An 18,021-nucleotide genomic window follows, 5' to 3' on the forward strand; every position below is an offset into this window, starting at 1 on the left:
TTGAAAACAAAGAAGTTTCCTCTTCTTGGGCATTTGCTTGGCATCTCTTTAACTTTGGCAAGTGTCCAGTCCAGGAAAGTAGTATTTGTCCAATGTCTGTGTGGGAAGTAGCGCTATCCTGCCTTGCTAGAACTATACAAAAGGTAGCACCAGAGCAAAAACGACTATGTGCCCATTCTGTGTCTATGTTTCTTTTTTCCTTAGTAATAGAACTCTCATTTTTAACTGAACCTAAGGCTTCCCAGAAAAATTATATCTGACATAAAAAATATAAGCAGAAATATCATGTAGTAGCTTCCAGGAAGTTCTTTAAAAGACGGCCGATGACCTTTGCCACCTTCTTTTCTTCTCTTCATTTGTGCTTCCTGGAATTAGGATACGATGAATGGCATTCTAGACTACACCCTGAACTCTGAGGACTCTGGAATATCCCTAGGATGGCAGAGCAGTGAGCTGGAAGAAGCCTGGGTCCCCCAGGAGGGTAGAGGTCTCCTACCAGTCTTCAAATGCCTGTTCCAGACTTCTTTTATAGAAGAAAGAAAAAGCCCCCTCTGTACTTTGGCAAGTAATCATTATTCTTTGGGTTTTCTAGCCTCCTCATCTAAATCTAATCCTAATGTAAGTATCTCCAATCTTTTCATGGGGCTCACGCAATAGATTTTAATCAGGGGCAATTTTGTCCTCCAGAGGAAATGTGGCAATGTCTGGGGGACGTTTCTGGTTGTCACAACGACAGGGTTGGTACTGGCGTCCAGTGGGGGAGGCTAGTGATGTTAATATTCCACAATAAATAGAACCACCCCCACAACAAAGAATTATCTGGGCCCAAATGGCACTTTTGCCAAGGCTGAGAAACCTGGGGTTAAATACGTGTCTCAGGATCACCAGTGATAAGATGCCCTTTATTCATTACGATAAACAGGGTAGAAGAATGAGGTGTCTAGATTAATCAATATTCTTTTTTTTTTAAAGATTTTATTTGACAAATCACAAGCAGGCAGAGAGGCAGACAGAGAGAGGGAGAAGCAGGCTCCCTGCTGAGCAGAGAACCCGATGTGGGGCTCGATCCCAGGACCCTGAGATCATGACCCGAGCCGAAGGCAGTGGCTCAACCCACTGAGCCACCCAGGCACCCCTAATCAATATTCTTCTCAATAGTAACCATCCTCGCAAACAGTGATAAATAGTTTTCAAAGACTTAGAATATAACAATTATAGGATACCTAGCTGAGACTTGAGATTGATAGCAAGTGAAAGAATATCCCATTTAAAAGATATTCTCAATTCTAGTTGTACCTGGGGGGCGTTTAAAAACCACTGATGCCCAGGTTCTACCTGTAAAAATCCCTGGGGGTGAAATGGAGGCAAGTATATTTCTCAAGGAGGACCAAAATCGCTTTCATAGGGCACTTTGTGCAAACAAACTGAGGAATTACACAACATAGGCAACAGGGGGTATTCCTGGGCCATGATCTGCCTGCTCCCTCTAGGAGATTCTGTAAGGGCAGAACCTTTCATTTCCACTTTAATGTTTATTCCCACACCCTCTTTCTCTTCAAAATAAAGGAACACAGCGCTTTCTCCAGTGTGGCTGTAATTGTCAGGTCTTCCTAACAGATGCCACTTTGCTCTGACCTCTGGTTTGCCTTCCTTGAGGGTGGTCACCACCCCACCACCCACATGGGTGGTGGGAGTCTGTTCAGTTGTCCTTTAGTATCTTGCATGAACAGGACATTTAGATTTCTGGCTCCTGTCTCATTAGCAGAGTAGATGACTTCCACGAGAAGACACTGGAAAATTAAAAATGTTGTACCAGTCCCACCACCACACCCTCACTTCGACACCTTGGATGCCAGAAAAGAAGAAAAAGGAAGTAGCTACAAAGAACAGTGAGATATCCAGCCATAATTTTTTTAAAAGCCTGGGTGATTCTAATATATAGTCAAGCTCGAAAACCACTGGTTTAGTGTACTCGGAGGGAGCATTTCTAGCTCCAGAATCGTATTGCCAAAGCAGCTTATGCTGACTCAGAAAAAAACAAACTATCACAGAACTACAAATATGACCTTCAAGATTTCTTTGGTCTGGTTGTTTGTTTTTAATGCATTCCAACCCAGCAGAGTTTAATGACTTTATTTCCTTCAGAAAATATGCACCTATCTCCCAAATATGTATGAAATAAAAGTGGATGGTTTCATCTACTGCTTAGTCTAAATAATACACATTCCCTGCCCTAGGCGGCCTATCTTAAAATCTTACTGAGAACAACATGAAGATAGCGACCTAAAATGCTAATAAAGTCAGACAGCAGAGTGCTCTAATTGTACAAGAAAGATAAAATAGTTCAGACTATGATGAAAGAAACTGCTCCATTAGTGCGAGGAAGCTAATAAGCTTCATCGATGTCTTAGACAGGAGTCTGATAAAAAGCAATTTTGCCTCTAAGCAAACTGACCATTGAAGAGAGAGCAATTTTTCTTTATTTTATTTTATTTTTTCAGTGTTCCAAAATTCACTGTTTATGCACCACACCCAGTGCTCCCTGCAATTCGTGTTCTCCTTAATACCTACTATCAGGCTCACCCATCCCCCCAACCCTCACCCTTCCAAAACCATCAGTCTGTTTCTCAGAGTCCACAGTCTCTCATGGTTTGTCTCCCCCTCCAATCTACCCCAATTCACTTTTCCTTTCCTTCTCCTAATGTCTTCCATGTTACTCCTTATGTAAAGAGCAATTTTTCTATCAGATAAACAATAACTAGTAACCAGATAACTTATGCAGCATCACCTTTTTGAGCAAAAAGATCAACCTCTACAATGGCAGAGTTGTTCCTGGTACTCTTTCTAGTTCAATCTGGGCAAGAAGCAGAGAAGAAAGGTTAGCCCTCAGATTACTCTAAGATACAATGAGTAAGGACACTGTCCCCTGGATAAAAGATATACCAGTACTATAGCAAACAGAATTGCCTGGAATTTTATCTACAGCGAAGGCCAAGTAACTGTCTCATAGTCACAGGTTGGGGAGAGGTAATGCGGTATTTACAAGGGTATTCAGAAAGTAACTCTGGATGTGTACAGCTACCACTGAGAAAAATGGCCTTCACAGTATTCTCGCCCAAGGTTCTTTGCCAAGCTGTTGAGGGGACTGTGTGCTCTTCAGGATTACCATGATTCCATAGTAGATGCTGACTAACATATACGACTCCTTGTTCTAAGAGAAATTTGCAGCCCTTCAAAGGAAGTCATCAACAGATCTCCCAAAATGTAAATGAGAAACTGAAGGTCTACAGAGGGACAGAGGTCAGAAAAATAGGTCATTGCAGTTGCACTCAGTCATTATAGCAACTTAATTAAATCTGAAAATGTATTCTGTTTTCTAACAGAGTAGGCACTTTAAGAGTTTGATAATCTAATCCTCAAAGTACCTCCTGAGTGTCCTCCCCATAGGTTCTATGAACTCTGCTGGAAACAAAAGCCAGAAGTAAAGTACAAGACAGGAAAGAGAACAGGAACATATGCAACAGGAATATATATGGGATGGGTGATAGGAAGAGATTAGGAAAATTCTGATAATACTACTGAAGATGCTTCAGTATCTTGAAAGTCAAAATGGGGGTGCCTGGGTGGCTCAGTTGGCTTAGCGCCTGCCTTCAGCCAGGTCAGGATCTCGGGGTCCTGGGACCGAGCCCCATGTCAGGCTCCCTGCTCAGTGGGGTGTCTGCTTCTTACTCTTCCTCTCCCTCTGCTCCTCTTCCCCACTCATGCTCTCTCTCTGCCTTAAAGAAAATTAAAAAAAAAAAAAAAGAAAGAAAGAAAACTCAAAAGGCATTCTTTAAAATGCAAACAACCCAATTATCCATTGGCTGACAAAAGAATAAACAAAATATGGTATATTCATACAATGGAATGTTATTCAGCCAAAAAAAGAAATGAAATATTGCGACATACCACAACATGGATGACCCTTGAAAATATTATGCTGAATATAAACCAGACACAAAAGGCCACATGTTACATGATTCCATGTATATGAAATGTCCATAATGGGCAAATCCACAGAGAAAAGAAAGTAGATTAATGGTTGCCAAGGGCTGGGTAGAGAAAGAATGGGGAGTGACTGCTAATGGGTACAGGATTTCTTCTTAAAATGACAAAAATAATCTGGAATTAGAGGTAATGGTTGCACAGGCTGAAGATACTAAAAACCACTGGAACATGATACTAAAAACCACTGGAACATGTATTTTAAAATGCTGAGTTCAACAGGGTATAAACCATATCTCAGTGTCTAAAGAATAAGCCACTCTTTAGCTCAGCATTTCTACTGCCCCTTAGCCTCTCCATGCTCAACAGAGCGCCTGCTTCTCAGGACACCCAACGTGTTAGACTTCAGTGTTGCCCTATTTATGACAACAAGAGGAAGTGATCTTACAGAAAGACTTAAGGGCTCATACCATTTTTATTTTCACCATGTTTTAAAGGGGAAAATGTCATGTCAGGACCCCTAGTGTTCATCTTTGGCCACTCAGGTGAAGGCAATCCAAAATGCCCCTACTGTGACAAAAGCAGGTTGTCCAGTCATCCTAGGGCTTTTGTTTCTAAAGGTCAATTCTTACTGAGTTTCTTCTTTACCTACTATAGGACCAACTGCCAAAATTAAAATATCTACAGCATTTTGAATAGTCCCGAGCCTCTGACTAGTGCATTTTGAAAAAGATAAACCATTCATTCTAATCAAGATTCATTCATCTCATATTACAGAACTGTAGTATGCCTCAAAATAATGCCCTCTAATCACAAAATAGTCTTTTGGTACCTTTTTATTATACCACTGTCTGTGTCAACATATGTGCAGTGCTGGGATCTTTTGTGGATACACAAAACAGAACATTCATAAGTCTGGAAGTAGAATGAACACTGATTCAGTTAACTATCTGCCACTATTGATCCTAGATTGTTATCTTAAACTTCCTTGAAGTTACCCAATGATCCACTTCTAACTGTATTCTGAAAGACTGCTTAACAGGGAAAAGTCCTTAGGAAGGCAAGTCCTCCGCAATCTATCCACAGTATGTTGACAACAGTTATCCTGCTATCTGTTATACAGTTATATACTATTATACAGTTATACAGTTATATACTATTATACAGTTATACAGTTATACTGTCTATAACAGATACTACTGTTGTGAACAGTATCTGTTCACAAACAATGCATTAAGAGAAAACTATAATTTCACAGAGGGTGACCTTGGTCATACCACAGGCAGTGTATCCGGGAACAAAGGGTAAAACAGCACCCAGGTAGAGCAAAACTGGGGTATCAGCTTGTACAGCATCTCTAGAACCAGCACTTTGTGTGTGTGTGTGTGTGTGTTGGCAGTTTAAGGCAAAGAGGAGGCAACAAGGGTGTACTGTCCTTGTGAGCTCTTTCACTTTCCATAGAATGACACTTTAAACTCCTTTTAAATTTCAAAGAAAGTCATGATAAGAAATGACCTTTGAGTGTGTATAACCTGTATACTCCAGATAACAAATCTGGGATATTGACCCTTGCCTTCTTTATTAGCTCAAGGGTCACAATAATCAAAAATGAATTTCTAGTTTCAGACACAAATGATTATAAATCTCTAATAAATGAGTACCACATAGCTTTTCAAGACTATGCATGGAAAGAGAAGCATAAACAAATCTCCAGAGATTACATCCTTTAAGAATTAAATGATTTGTATACACAATCATACAACTGAAGCCATCATTATACATCTGCAGGACCTAAATTAATACAGGACACAGTTTACAAGAACATGGTACCCTCTACAAACGTACACCTCTTATAAGAGTGTATTATTCAGATTAGAAGACTAAGCAGCACAACTCACCTTAATGGTGACCCAAATCTAAAATCCTTGAAGAGTTCAAAGATTGTTTTAGCTAATATTTTATTTTCCATCTATGATTCATCAAAATTACTTATCAGAGACAAAACGGACATACCGGAGTTGCCTTTCTTCCCCATGTATTATTGTTTGGGGACACTAAAACAGAAGAACTACAGAAACAGAAGCCTAGAAAAGCTAAAAATTATATATTGCTATATAATCATACTGTTTATGCATATACTATGGCAATAAAAAATAAATATACAAAAACAGACACATTCACCCCTAAGATATCTCAAGTACAACAAGGAAGATTCAATGCCCCCATCAAAGAGACTCCCAGGTATATTTCAAATGTGTTTCCTCAAAATATTTAGTCAAGAACCCATGATTCCCAAACCTGGGCCTGCATTTTCTAAGAAAAATTAAAATCAATGCAATATTCCATTATATAATTTTAAAAACATATCATCTTCTTCCCATTTTTTCTAAGTAAATTTCTGAGCAGCTAAGTAGTTACTCTTACAACTGAACAGCTTGCAATCTATTATAACCTAATTACCTGAAAAACAGGATACTTGGGGGAAAAAAAACTAATTCCTCTGCTAAAGGAGAAGCTGGATAAATTTAGTTGTCACTGAGTAGTAAGATTTATGGACTTCCTTTATTTCTGCCTCCCTGACAACCACATTTTTTTAGTACCTAACTAGGCAGAGGATGATAATAAGTAGCTACTGTCATGCTATAATTAAAGATCAAATACCTTAGCTGCTTCAAGAACTCAACATCAGAGTTGCTATTAATAAGCTTGATGAACTCTTCATAAGATGGAGCATAGGTGTAGGCTCTCTTGTGATGTTCATTCATCTGTTCTCTGCGTTCCAGCTGGGCAAGTAGCATCTGGTTAATGTAATCTGGATTACTAAGTAACTCCACTACTGGCTTCAAGACTGTGGGAAGAAGAAAGCAACACTGAAAAAGGTATGTTTCTTTGAAGGAACTGTTTTTCATTTACAGAACTGAAACCACTTCTGGTGAATGTTTTTAAACTACCCAAATGGGGACAAACAATTCAAATATTCAAAAATCTGTGTGCACACACAGCTCCCTCTGGATATGCTACCAACTATGGCTACAATCAAGTGGTTGTTTTAACAAATGAGTTAAGTTTAATAATGAAAGAGTGTCATTTGGAACCCAAGCTCTTAACATTGATATCAAAATTAAGTACACTGATTTTTTCCTTTTGTTTATTTAGTTAGTTAGTTTAATAAGGCTCACGTGTTTTGTCTGCCAAATGAAAGTTAACATTCTCACAACTGAAAAAAGCAGGCCTCAGGGAAGAAGTTGTTAAAAAGTCAATGATAACAACTACAAACTCATCCTACTAACAAACTCATCCTACTAACTTTAAGTTAAAAAGTTCCCTTTTCAGGGTATCTGGGGGGCTCAGTTGGTTAAGTATCAGAATCTTAATTTCAGCTCAGGTCAGGATCTCAGGGTCCTGGGATCAAGCCCAGTGTCGAACCAGCTTGAGGACTCTCTTCTTCTCCTTCTGCTTCTCCCCCCCACCCCACCCCCACCACTTTCACACAAACTTGCTCTCACAAACCCTCTTTTTCTAAAATAAATAAATAATCTTTTTTTTTTTTTTTAAAAGGGGGGGTTCCCATTTCTGGGGCACCTGGGTGGCTCAGCTGGCTAGGCAGCCAGCTCTTAAGCTCAGCTCAGCTGCTGATCTCAAAGTCATGAAGCCAAAAAAAAACAAAAAAAAACCCCAAAAACAAAAAACTCCCTTTTCTCTATGTTTGGTATCCACTAATGACCACAAATAATAAATGAGACAATCAATCAACGCATATAAAATGCAATGTTATTTGGGATTTTGAGGTAAGAGAAATTTCTCTTAGGTCATATTTTCTTCCGTTTTCGTATTCTGGCCAAGCACCTTCCTCATTAAAATTCCTTTAGTAATTACATTATGTTGTAGTACAATTCCTTTTTTATTTATTCCAAGTTCACAAAATTACATATAGGCATTGTCAATGAATTTTCTATCTTAAAAGTATTCTAAGTAAATGCACACTAGAGTTTGAGTACAGATATTCTTTCATTGATGTATATATTATTGACCTGGATAATTCAAAAGCTATCCCAAATGGATGCTTGCCTGTGAAGAACATAAGGACTAATTATCCTGTGTCAAAATAAACAACAGAATGGACTATGTATTTGGCAACATGTTACATAAAAAACCTGTCTGTCATGGAGGGCCAAATAAAGCCGTCTTTGAATAACACTTCACATTTGAAAACCTGAAAATATCTTAGCTCCCACGCATCCCATGATATACAAGGGCAGCATAGGTAAAGTGTTATCACATTAGTATGGAACAATTGTTTGCATAATCATCACATTAGTAATATGAATTATTTACAAGTCTACCTTTTGTTGTGAGTATTTCTGCAAGCATTATACGTAAGCTGAGAGACTGGACATCTTTTGAGGGAAGGAGACAGAACACCAGAACCCGAGAACACATCTGTAGGAATTTCACTTCATCATATGAGTTCCTCAAGCATGTATGTAACACAAAAGGCCTTGGTTGTTCTTCATGTCTAAAAGAAATTGATGAAGAGGGGAAGAGGAAGGAAAGAAAGTTCTGAAAACAATTCAGTTATGTATCATTAAGTATAAAATATCTCAAATGGACAATATATCAGTTTTAATAATTGTGTCCACTCCTCAAAAATGTCAATAGCTAATAATTTTCTCAGTCACAGACTAATTTAGAAAAATGCTAATGCATGCTCTTTCAGGATTTCAAACCTTAAGTAGCATCAACAATTACACATAACTCCCAAATCACAGCAACAATCCAGAAAATTATGTGTTTCTTTTTTTTTTTTTTAAGATTTTATTTTATTTATTTATTTGACAGAGATCACAAGTAGGTAGAAAGGCAGGCAGAGAGAGGAGGAAGCAGGCTCCCCGCTGAGCAGAGAGCCTTATGCGGGGCTCCATCCCAGGACCCTGAGATCATGACCTGAGCTGAAGGTAGAGGCTTTAACCCACTGAGCCACCCAGGCACCCCTCTGTGTATTTCTTTAACTGGACTATTTTTAAGTCTTCTAGACATCTTCTTAAATGTGATCTATTGCTTCATTATTTAAAAAAAAAAAAAAAATCTAAGAAAATATTACCAGTGTGACTAGCCAGCTTTCCTGACTAGGTAATCACGGGATAAAAATGCTATGGGTTTTCTACTGAAGAGAAGGTCCATGACGTATCTGGTGCTACATAAATTGATGGCAAATTGCCTTCTGTGTGGTTCCCAAGTATTTTCTAAATAGTCTTGACAGCTGTGGTCAGAGGCTTCGCTATCAGCACTGACCTTATCCTTATCCCAGGACCATTAATTTGGAGGATCCTGAGTGAAGAGGAGTAGAAAGCAGAACCTTCTATACCTCCTTTTCCCACAGTACCTTGATAGTAGTAGTTCAAGAAAGACAGGGACATTCATTCTTCTAACACCTTCTAGATAAGAGGGAACATTTATGGACTTCTTATAGTAACTAGGGGCCAATCCTGAGGAAGTACTGACACTATGTAGAGCAGGAGGGATCACTCTAGTGCTAAACAGTGATGAAACAAATGCATCTTGGTGCCTTTTACGACAAGCACCTCCAGAATGCTGACTGCAATTTCTTTCTGCACTGGAGAATGAAGACTAGTCTTCCATAGAAGACTAATCCTCCAAAAAAGGAAGATTTCCTCTTTGCCTTCTAAGACAACCAAGAAAAATTCAATATTAATGTGAAAAGCCAACAAAATAAACAGATTTTAAGAATAACCCTTTACATATATACTAATCATATGCTGACTTTTTAAAAATGGCATCTTCAGGGTGCCTGGCTGGCTCCATTGGTAGAACATGGGACTCTTGATTTGGGGCACATGAGTTGGGGTTATTAGGGCTCAAGTAAAGTACATTTAAAGTGGCATCTTCAATTATTTAAAATTCTAGCTATGCTGCCAGTTAGAGATGATCTTTTAATATAGTAAGATCTAGATGCTACTCTTGTCTCATCAAGCACTTTTACGGATAAAACTTTACTCTAAAATATGTATTCGGTTGACAATTATTGGGGAAATCTGGCCCCAAAAAACTAATGACAGAAGCTTCTTTCTATAATATCAAATCCCTCTCAAAGTATACGCAAACCCTTCTCTGTTCCAGTGGAAAGCAGATCAAAGGATCCTAGCCAACAGACTTCTACAAGTTCATCTCCCTCCTAGAACTGAGTTAGGGAAAACTTTCTGAGTGAGCATAAAAGGCCAGATATCTGGTCAAAAAAATGAGGTCCATCTGAGGAAAAAGGGGAGGCCAGTGCTTCCCTGGAATCCCTCTGCTCACTCCAAGCCGTATATTCCTATGATGCCTTCCGGTTCATGGGCATCGAGTACTGCTTCAGAACCCAGGAAAAGATCCCTAGGCACGTGGCTGCTTCTGGGTCATGATGTGTCCACGTGCCTGCGTCCAGGCAGCAGCCTTCTTCTGCTGGTGTGGACGGATCATTTGTTTACTCTAATGCCTACTACTTGCATCTGGGCTCTCCCTCCTTGAGTGAGCAAAAGGACATTCACCTTTTGGAAATTTCGCATGTACAAGAAGACTTAATCTTCCCACCTACGCTGATGAGCAGGCATCATGAACAGCATTTCATAGATGAGAACACTGAGGATCTGAGTGGCTATGCAAATAGTCCAAAGTCAGAGGTAATAAACAGTAGAACTAACTCTCCTGTTCTGCCTGACTCTCTAGTCCAGACTCTATGCTACCCCAGAATCAAAGATTGCAAAGAGGAAAAGGGTGAAAAATCCAGAGATAAAGACAGAATATATGAATAAAAAACACTTTCCCCTCAAACAGAATGACTATGCTTGACGAGTAAATCAAACACAAAGGGAATGTAAGAAGGAGACTGTGAAATTAAAGATGCTGCTGATTAAACAGCTTAAAAAGAATCAGTTTTAGATTTTCCTGAAACATGCTGGAACAAGACAGAGGGACAAAGGAAGAAGAAGCAGAGGCAAGCCTTAAATGTGATCTGGACTGGGCTTAAAGCAGCAACAGAATGTCGGCCTGGAAATAAACACAAGCTGACTGAAAAGCTGCCCCCACACAACTGCCTAACAGTCAACCAGCGTATGTGTTGCTTTTATTAATGCAATTTATTATTGTCTTGTCTGACAGTAGCCAATTCAATTGGGTGCTTCCCAGGCTGCCAAAGTCATTTTGCAGCCAATAGATACCTGCACACCAGTGGAGATTTCTAGGATGAGGACACTATTTACCTGGGGCAGGCAAGTGCAGACACAGCCATCAAACCTAGACACATTGTCTAGCAGTCTCATTATGTGATTTGTAGAAGATAATGCATAATCAGATATTAGTTCTCTAGAGTTCACTTCCAGGGCATAATCATCTATATGAAAAACACCAGTAGCCTACTGGCACTTCTTCAAATATCTATAATCCCAGAGTACAGTGGTAAGACTTTTTTTTTTTCTTTAATTAGAATTATCAACTAGAGCTTCTAGGCATAGCCCAGATATCAACAGAATAAAATCTACTGTTGGTATAAGAAAACTAGAAGCCCAGAGGGAAGGCATTTCTAAAATGGAATCAATTCTCTGTTTCTATTACTGTGATGCTTTACCCATAATATCTTTATATTAGTCACAAAAGCAGTAATTTCAGAAGCTGGTAAATGTCTCCATGAAATATATATGTTCATGTTCAAATTAGATCATCATAAAAATACTAAATTTCTCTAACCACTTGCTCTTCTCCTAAACCTAAATCTATCCATCTTCTCACTGGAATAAAACATGGATTTAAAATACTGTCCTTCACTGAACCATAATTTGAGTACTTTAAAATGAGCATCCCCTGAGTTCCAACAAGTCTTGGACAGCATCTGGCAGGCAGAAGTCAGGAGCACTTTACACAACAGATACTGCAGCAAACTAGCAGGAGCTCCTAGGGGTTGCTGAACACTTGAAAGGAGTCGCTGAAGCTCTTGAGATGCCAGGGGTATAACCCTAGAGTCCTCATTCTCTCACGTTCCTTGTTAGTTCACATACTTGCTGGGAGCTGCTTTCTCTACCAACAGCAAATTTCAAAGGGTGGTCTGAGGACTCCGCTGTGTAATATAAAATGTCATCTGTCTTTTTCACCCTGTTCTTACACACACAGTGGAGTATCCAGAGGCTACCTAATGTGTGCTAACACCACGAGTCTACTGCCTAATGGCAAGAGAACTGTGTATTTGTACACTTTAAAAATGTCTTGGTTTGGGGGCGCCTGGGTGGCTCAGTTGGTTAAACAACTACCTTTGGCTCAGGTCATGATCCTGGAGTCCCAGGACTGAATCCCACATAGGGTTTGCTGCTCAGCGGAGAGTCTGCTTCTCCCTCTGACCTCTCTCCTCTCATGCTCTCTCTCTCATTCTCTCTCTCTCTCTCAAATAAATAAAATCTTGGGGAAAAAAGTCTTGGTTTTAATAGCTGACATGGTGGTGAACACCAATAGGATAGCAAGAGGTAAGGTGGCATATGTTTAACCACCAGCTCCCCCGGGGGAAAATCATCTCTGACTTGTAGCATTCTCCCATTGCACAGTGTAAGTACTCCCGCCATGGCTAATGACAAGCTAGCAAGGTAATATCCCTGATCTCAAAGTAGGGAAGGGATGTGCACAGTCAGCTCTTGCAAACCAGTACAAGCTGGTCCCAGAACCCCATGAGATAGAACCCACATAAACAAGGTGCTTTTGAGAGTGCATGGCTGGGTCAGAAGAACACGCAACTCTTGATCTTGGAATTGTGAGTTTGAGCCCTACATTGGGTGTAGACATTACTTAAAAATAAGATCTTTAAAAAAAAAAAATGCCTTTAGGTTTTCAATAACTTTAAGAGTATAGGGGATCCCAAGACAAAAAAAAAAAAAAAAATCTTAGAACCACTGCACTACAGTAATTTTTTTCAAATCATGGATTGTGGCCCACAAGGAATAAGTTAAAATCCAGCTCATCTCAAACATCATTTTTAAAAAGATTTTAACACAAAAGTATCAGTTATCGCAGGTAATAATATTGTTTTATGAAACTGGGTCACAGTATAAAATGTATTTCTTACTATGGGTCACAATTTTTTTAAAATGCAAAATACTGGGGGCAACAAACTGAAAAATATTAGGCCCATGATGGCTCTGCACATTTTGATCTCATAAGCCTGTGTGACACAGACTTTGGGAGAAAGCACGATTCATGGAAAGAGGCAGTATAGCCAAGAACAGGTTGCTGCTGCTGCTCAAGGACATTTAGCAACTAGGCCCCACCGAGCAACAGCACAGGGCCCAGCAGGCTTCTCAGCAGAGAATAGGAGATACCACCTGCCCGATAAGGATGCCAATGTTTACTCATCCTTGTGTGTATATTTCAGATACCTTGTCTCCCCCATGAAAGTAGAGGTAGAATAGTATCAGTGCGAATAGGCCACATTAAATTAAGGAGCCCCCTCCTACTAAGTCCACATCCAAACAGGCAGAAGGCTACTCCTCTCCTGCAGTAAGACGACTTTTACATGCAAGCTAGACATGCTGTAATTCAGCATTCTCACTCATTCAGGAATAGCACATGCAATTAGGATCCCCCCAGCAAACCTCTGAACATAAGGATTTGTTATAAGCACAAAAATGGCCTTAAAGTCTTCCTTCCAAAGGCAGAATCACTTCATAGGTACACATCTTGTCAGTGTCAGTGGAACAGTACAAAGAACTAACGAGCCTAACTATTCACACTTTTCACATTGAAACATTTCTAATTATAGCCCACAACCTCCAATATTGAGTTCCTTTAAAAAGTCAGTTTTCAGGATATTGTGATGCAACAGAGTTCTCAACACAGGACTCACAAAAGGAAACATGAATTCTAAATCTTTCTAAAAATTGTTAATTCATAGACATTTCACAATATAAAATACTACATTTAAATTTTCTACTTCTAGGTACTCATGATTCTACAAACAAGTTCATGACAGTACCAACTTGGTAAAATTAATTTCATTAAGTTTTTCACAAATTAAAGAAGTCAATAAAGGGGTTTTCTATTAGAGAGTTATAAAAAAAAATCTACTCTATCACAACACTGTAACTGTTCTCCTTCAATGTATCTACACTTCAAGCCAAACAGCAGCAAGAGGCAGAAAATTCTAGAGTTTTCTCTTGACTTTGACCCCTTTCTGTATACGAAAAATATTTTAATGTAGAAAAAAGGTGGGGGAGATTGTTCATGTTAGAACAGTTACCTGGCATTTGCAGCTTTCAGGTCACAGAAATGAGTGAGTAAAGTCCTCACAACATCATTGCAGACGACTTTAACCACATCCACGTGGCTCAGTCTGTTACGCAGCTGTCTGGCAATTTCCCAAAAGTCTTCCAAGAGCAGATGGTAAAGCTGTCCCTCATCTCTGCTGAGATTTCCATACCAGGACAGAACGTAATCTCTATAACTGTAGTCAAACACTACCAGGAATAAACAAAGCAATGAGTAAAACTTAGAAGAAAGAAGCATATACCACGACCACATTTCTACTGGAAGCTGACAACCCACTATTTAATATTCACTGTTTAAAATACAAAGCAAATAGATAACCACACAAGAGAAGACGTATCTTTCCTAGAATATTTCAAAATAAAAAGATTCTCAGATAACTAAAATTCTGAGGGTGTGGTGACCACATGTCCTGAATTTTTGTGGACACACCAATTTTTAAATATTCTATCCTGGGGCCAACCGATCTAAATTTATCAAAAAACAGAGTGTCTTACACAGTGGCAACCACTTATCGAGTCTGCCAGTTATCAATTTATTGCCTCTTGCTTCCAAATTCACCCTTTTTTGCCCTGCTTTATGATACTGGAGATGGACCATGTAAACATTTCCTTGCCAACCCATGCCGTGTTAGAGTCTGTCGGGAGAGGATGCTGGAGGGACTGCGGAGGAGGAAGGGGCTTCTTCCCATCCTGGTTCCTGTGTATTCTCTGATTGCTCCTGCAGTGTGCAGCAGGCAGCAGCACATGGGGCACCAGATGGCCTCACTCCCAGCAGATTCCAATGGCACTCAGAGGGCAGCTGCCCAGAGAAGTCTGCTAGCACCCTGGGGGTGGCTTCCCCAGCCTGAGTTATATCCCCCAAACTTCTCCACCATTACATGGGCCACAGCTGTGCCCTCTCCAGTGAGGCCTGGATCTCAGCTCTGGGGTGAAGAAGGAACCCACTTCCAAATGCATCATTCCTTAAAGTGCTCTGTCTCGGCCATAGGACTAGTGGGTGCTCCCATTATTTGCTCTTCCTATATTCTTTGGAGTTCTCTTTATTCCTCAGTAGTCAAGTTCTCTTGCAAGTTAATAAGTCTTTAAAAAAAAAAAAGATTTTATTTACTTGACAGAGATCATCACAAGCAGGCAGAGAGGCAGGAGGGGGCAGAGCGGGGTTGGGGAGAGCAGGCTCCCTGCTGAGCAGAGAGCCCCATTTCAGGGCTCAGTCCCAGGACCTTGAGATCATGACCTGAGCTGAAGGCAGAGGCTTAACCTGCTAAACCACCCACGTGCCCCTAATCATTCTTTATATTAAACTTTCTTGTTCAAGTACTCTGTGTTTTCTGTCTCTTACTGAGACCCCAACTAATGCAGGAAGAATCCGTTAAGTCAGATATCACAGCCGGCTCAGCATCTGTGGCTGACAACCTTCTGTGGAAGATTTCTAGTATCTCTCTTCTTAATTCTGGATCAATTTTATGCCTTGGATATAAAAACCCTTAGCTCTAGACCAGTGCTGTCCAACAGAATAGGAGAGTCACATATGTAATTTTAAGTGTCTAGTAGCCACATTTAAAAAAGGAAAAAGAAACAGGTTAAATTTTAATAATATTTTTCAGTTAATAAACCCCAAATATTATGATTTCAATACAGAATCAAGATTATCAATTAATAAAATTCTTTTTCCATGCTAAGTGTTCACCATCTGGTATATATTTTATATTTCCAGCACATCTTAATTTGGACTAGCCACATTACTTAATCGCCATTTCTACACAGCAGTTCTCTGTTGCTCAGGGAAGCTCAAGTCTGCATAGAAGATGAAGATTGAAAAATAAAAATGTTACTGGACTTAAGTCACGAGTTCCCCAAGGGAGAAAAGCACAGCCTCATATCTGTGTTTCAGCATAAGGATACCTGTACTATTTTTTCATCACTGCTTATTTCTCAAGGTTTTCTCTTTCCTTCTTCAAATACCATTTGGCTTTATTTTGATATGACCATCATTGTCTCAGATAGTCTATCCTCTTGCTTTGCTTTGGGAATCCTGTAGAATAAAATGTAACTTGGGATCCTGATTTACTGCACACCTGGCCCACAAATGTCTAACCCATAATTCTCAAATAGTTTGGCAGGTCAGGCTCATTTTATTCATCTTGGCTGCTCCACACCAGTTTTAAGTGGGCTTGGTGGGGGTAGATGAGCAGGTGATAGGAAGGAGGTCATATTTCTCAGAAAACTAAATAGCAATGGAACCTCCAGCTCAGAGTTCATCCTATGTAAGGATTCCATATATGTGCAAAAGCCCACAAATCAAGGAAAACACAATTCTTGTTTTGATATTCCGTGATGGCTTTTTTTTTTCCCTCAGAATATCAACTATGAAAGTGTACCCAAGGGTGCCTGGGTGGCTCAGTGGGTTAAGCTGCTGCCTTCAGCTCAGGTCATGTTCTCAGGGTCCTGGGATCGAGTCCCGCATCGGGCTCTCTGCTCGGCAGGGAGCCTGCTTCCCTCTCTCTCTCTGCCTGCCTCTCCATCTACTTGTGATTTCTCTCTGTCAAATAAATAAATAAATAAAATCTTTAAAAAAAAAAAAGAATAAAAAAAGAAAGTGTACCCAATGCTTTTCCACATTTCCAGAATTTCTACATTGCAGATTTATAGTAATTCACAAAATGGCATTTTAAATTCCGTAGGTCAAAAACATACATAAAGCATCAAGAATTTTGTTCACAGACACATGTACAACGGTTTAGCTAAATCCTCAAAGTGATACCACTGGCCTAAGTAGTGGGATAAGATACTTATAAGACAGCTTAAGCCTTATAGTGGAGAACCATTATAGCCAAAGACTAAGAGGCATTGAAAAGAGAAAGAAAGAAAGAAAGAAAGAAAGAAAGAAAGAAAGAAAGAAAGAAAGAGAAAAAGAAAATAACTCAATCTTTTATTTTTCATTAAAGAAGCATTTAATTCTGACATATAAAGATTCCAGTATATATGGTAGAATAGATAGCCACTGGACACAAAATGCAAAATAAAGGCAAAACCAACAAATAAATCACATCCTAAATGTTTTGGCTTTTTTCTGCTCACTTCCAGATATTAATTTGAATAAATGGTTATGTTTTCTAGATTTTACAAAAAGTAGCCACATCTCATTCCTTTTAAAAAAATTTTTCTTTTTCTTTTCTTTTTTTTTTTTTTTTTTGAGAGAGAGAGAGCGAGAAAGCATAAGCAGGTAGAGGACCAGAGGGAGAGGGAGAAGCAGGCTTCCCACTGAGCAGGGAGCCCCACATGGGGCGGGCTTGATCCCAGGACCCTGGGATCATGACCTTAGCCAAAGGCAGACGTTTAACCAATTGAGCCACCCAGATGCCCCAACACATCTCATTCCTAGTTGGACTATTCCAACTAGGAGAAGGCATAAATGGTTTCTGACCTGGATATTTAAGAAAATGGGGCAAAAACAGGAATAGGATAATCCCATAATCTCATTTATGGACACAAATAGACCACGGTTCCTACACAGTAATTGAGTTACATCCTCTCAAGAAATTGAGGCGCCCATCAAAAAACCCCGAAATCTTGCCATTTGCAATGACATAGATGGAATTAAAGGGTATTATGTTAAGCGGAAATAAGTCAATCAGAGAAAGACAAGTATCATATGATCTCTCTGATATGAGGAATTTGAGAGGCAGGGCAGGGGGTCATGGGGGGGAAGGGAGGGAAAAAAATGAAACAAGATGGGACT

General features: G+C 39.6%; 2 protein-coding genes across 6 annotated transcripts in view; one reads left to right on the forward strand and one right to left on the reverse strand.

The window, feature by feature from the left end:
• Positions 1-18,021, forward strand: part of CENPU (centromere protein U) — a 627,562-nt gene that overhangs the window by 141,592 nt on the left and 467,949 nt on the right. The gene's annotated exons all lie outside the window — the stretch shown is intronic.
• The window catches only part of SNX25 (sorting nexin 25), a 129,264-nt gene that overhangs the window by 69,011 nt on the left and 42,232 nt on the right, over positions 1-18,021 (reverse strand). For all 5 annotated transcript variants that reach the window (XM_082715717.1, XM_082715715.1, XM_082715716.1 and 2 more), the window contains 3 exons: positions 14,255-14,471; positions 8,328-8,500; positions 6,646-6,832 (listed from right to left, as the gene is read on the reverse strand). In XM_082715717.1, coding sequence (XP_082571843.1) covers positions 6,646-6,832; positions 8,328-8,500; positions 14,255-14,471 — 577 coding nt within the window. The remainder of the gene's footprint in view (positions 1-6,645; positions 6,833-8,327; positions 8,501-14,254; positions 14,472-18,021) is intronic.

The sequence above is a fragment of the Mustela nivalis genome (genome assembly GCF_964662115.1).
Source record: "Mustela nivalis genome assembly, chromosome: 20".
NCBI lineage: Eukaryota > Metazoa > Chordata > Mammalia > Carnivora > Mustelidae > Mustela > Mustela nivalis.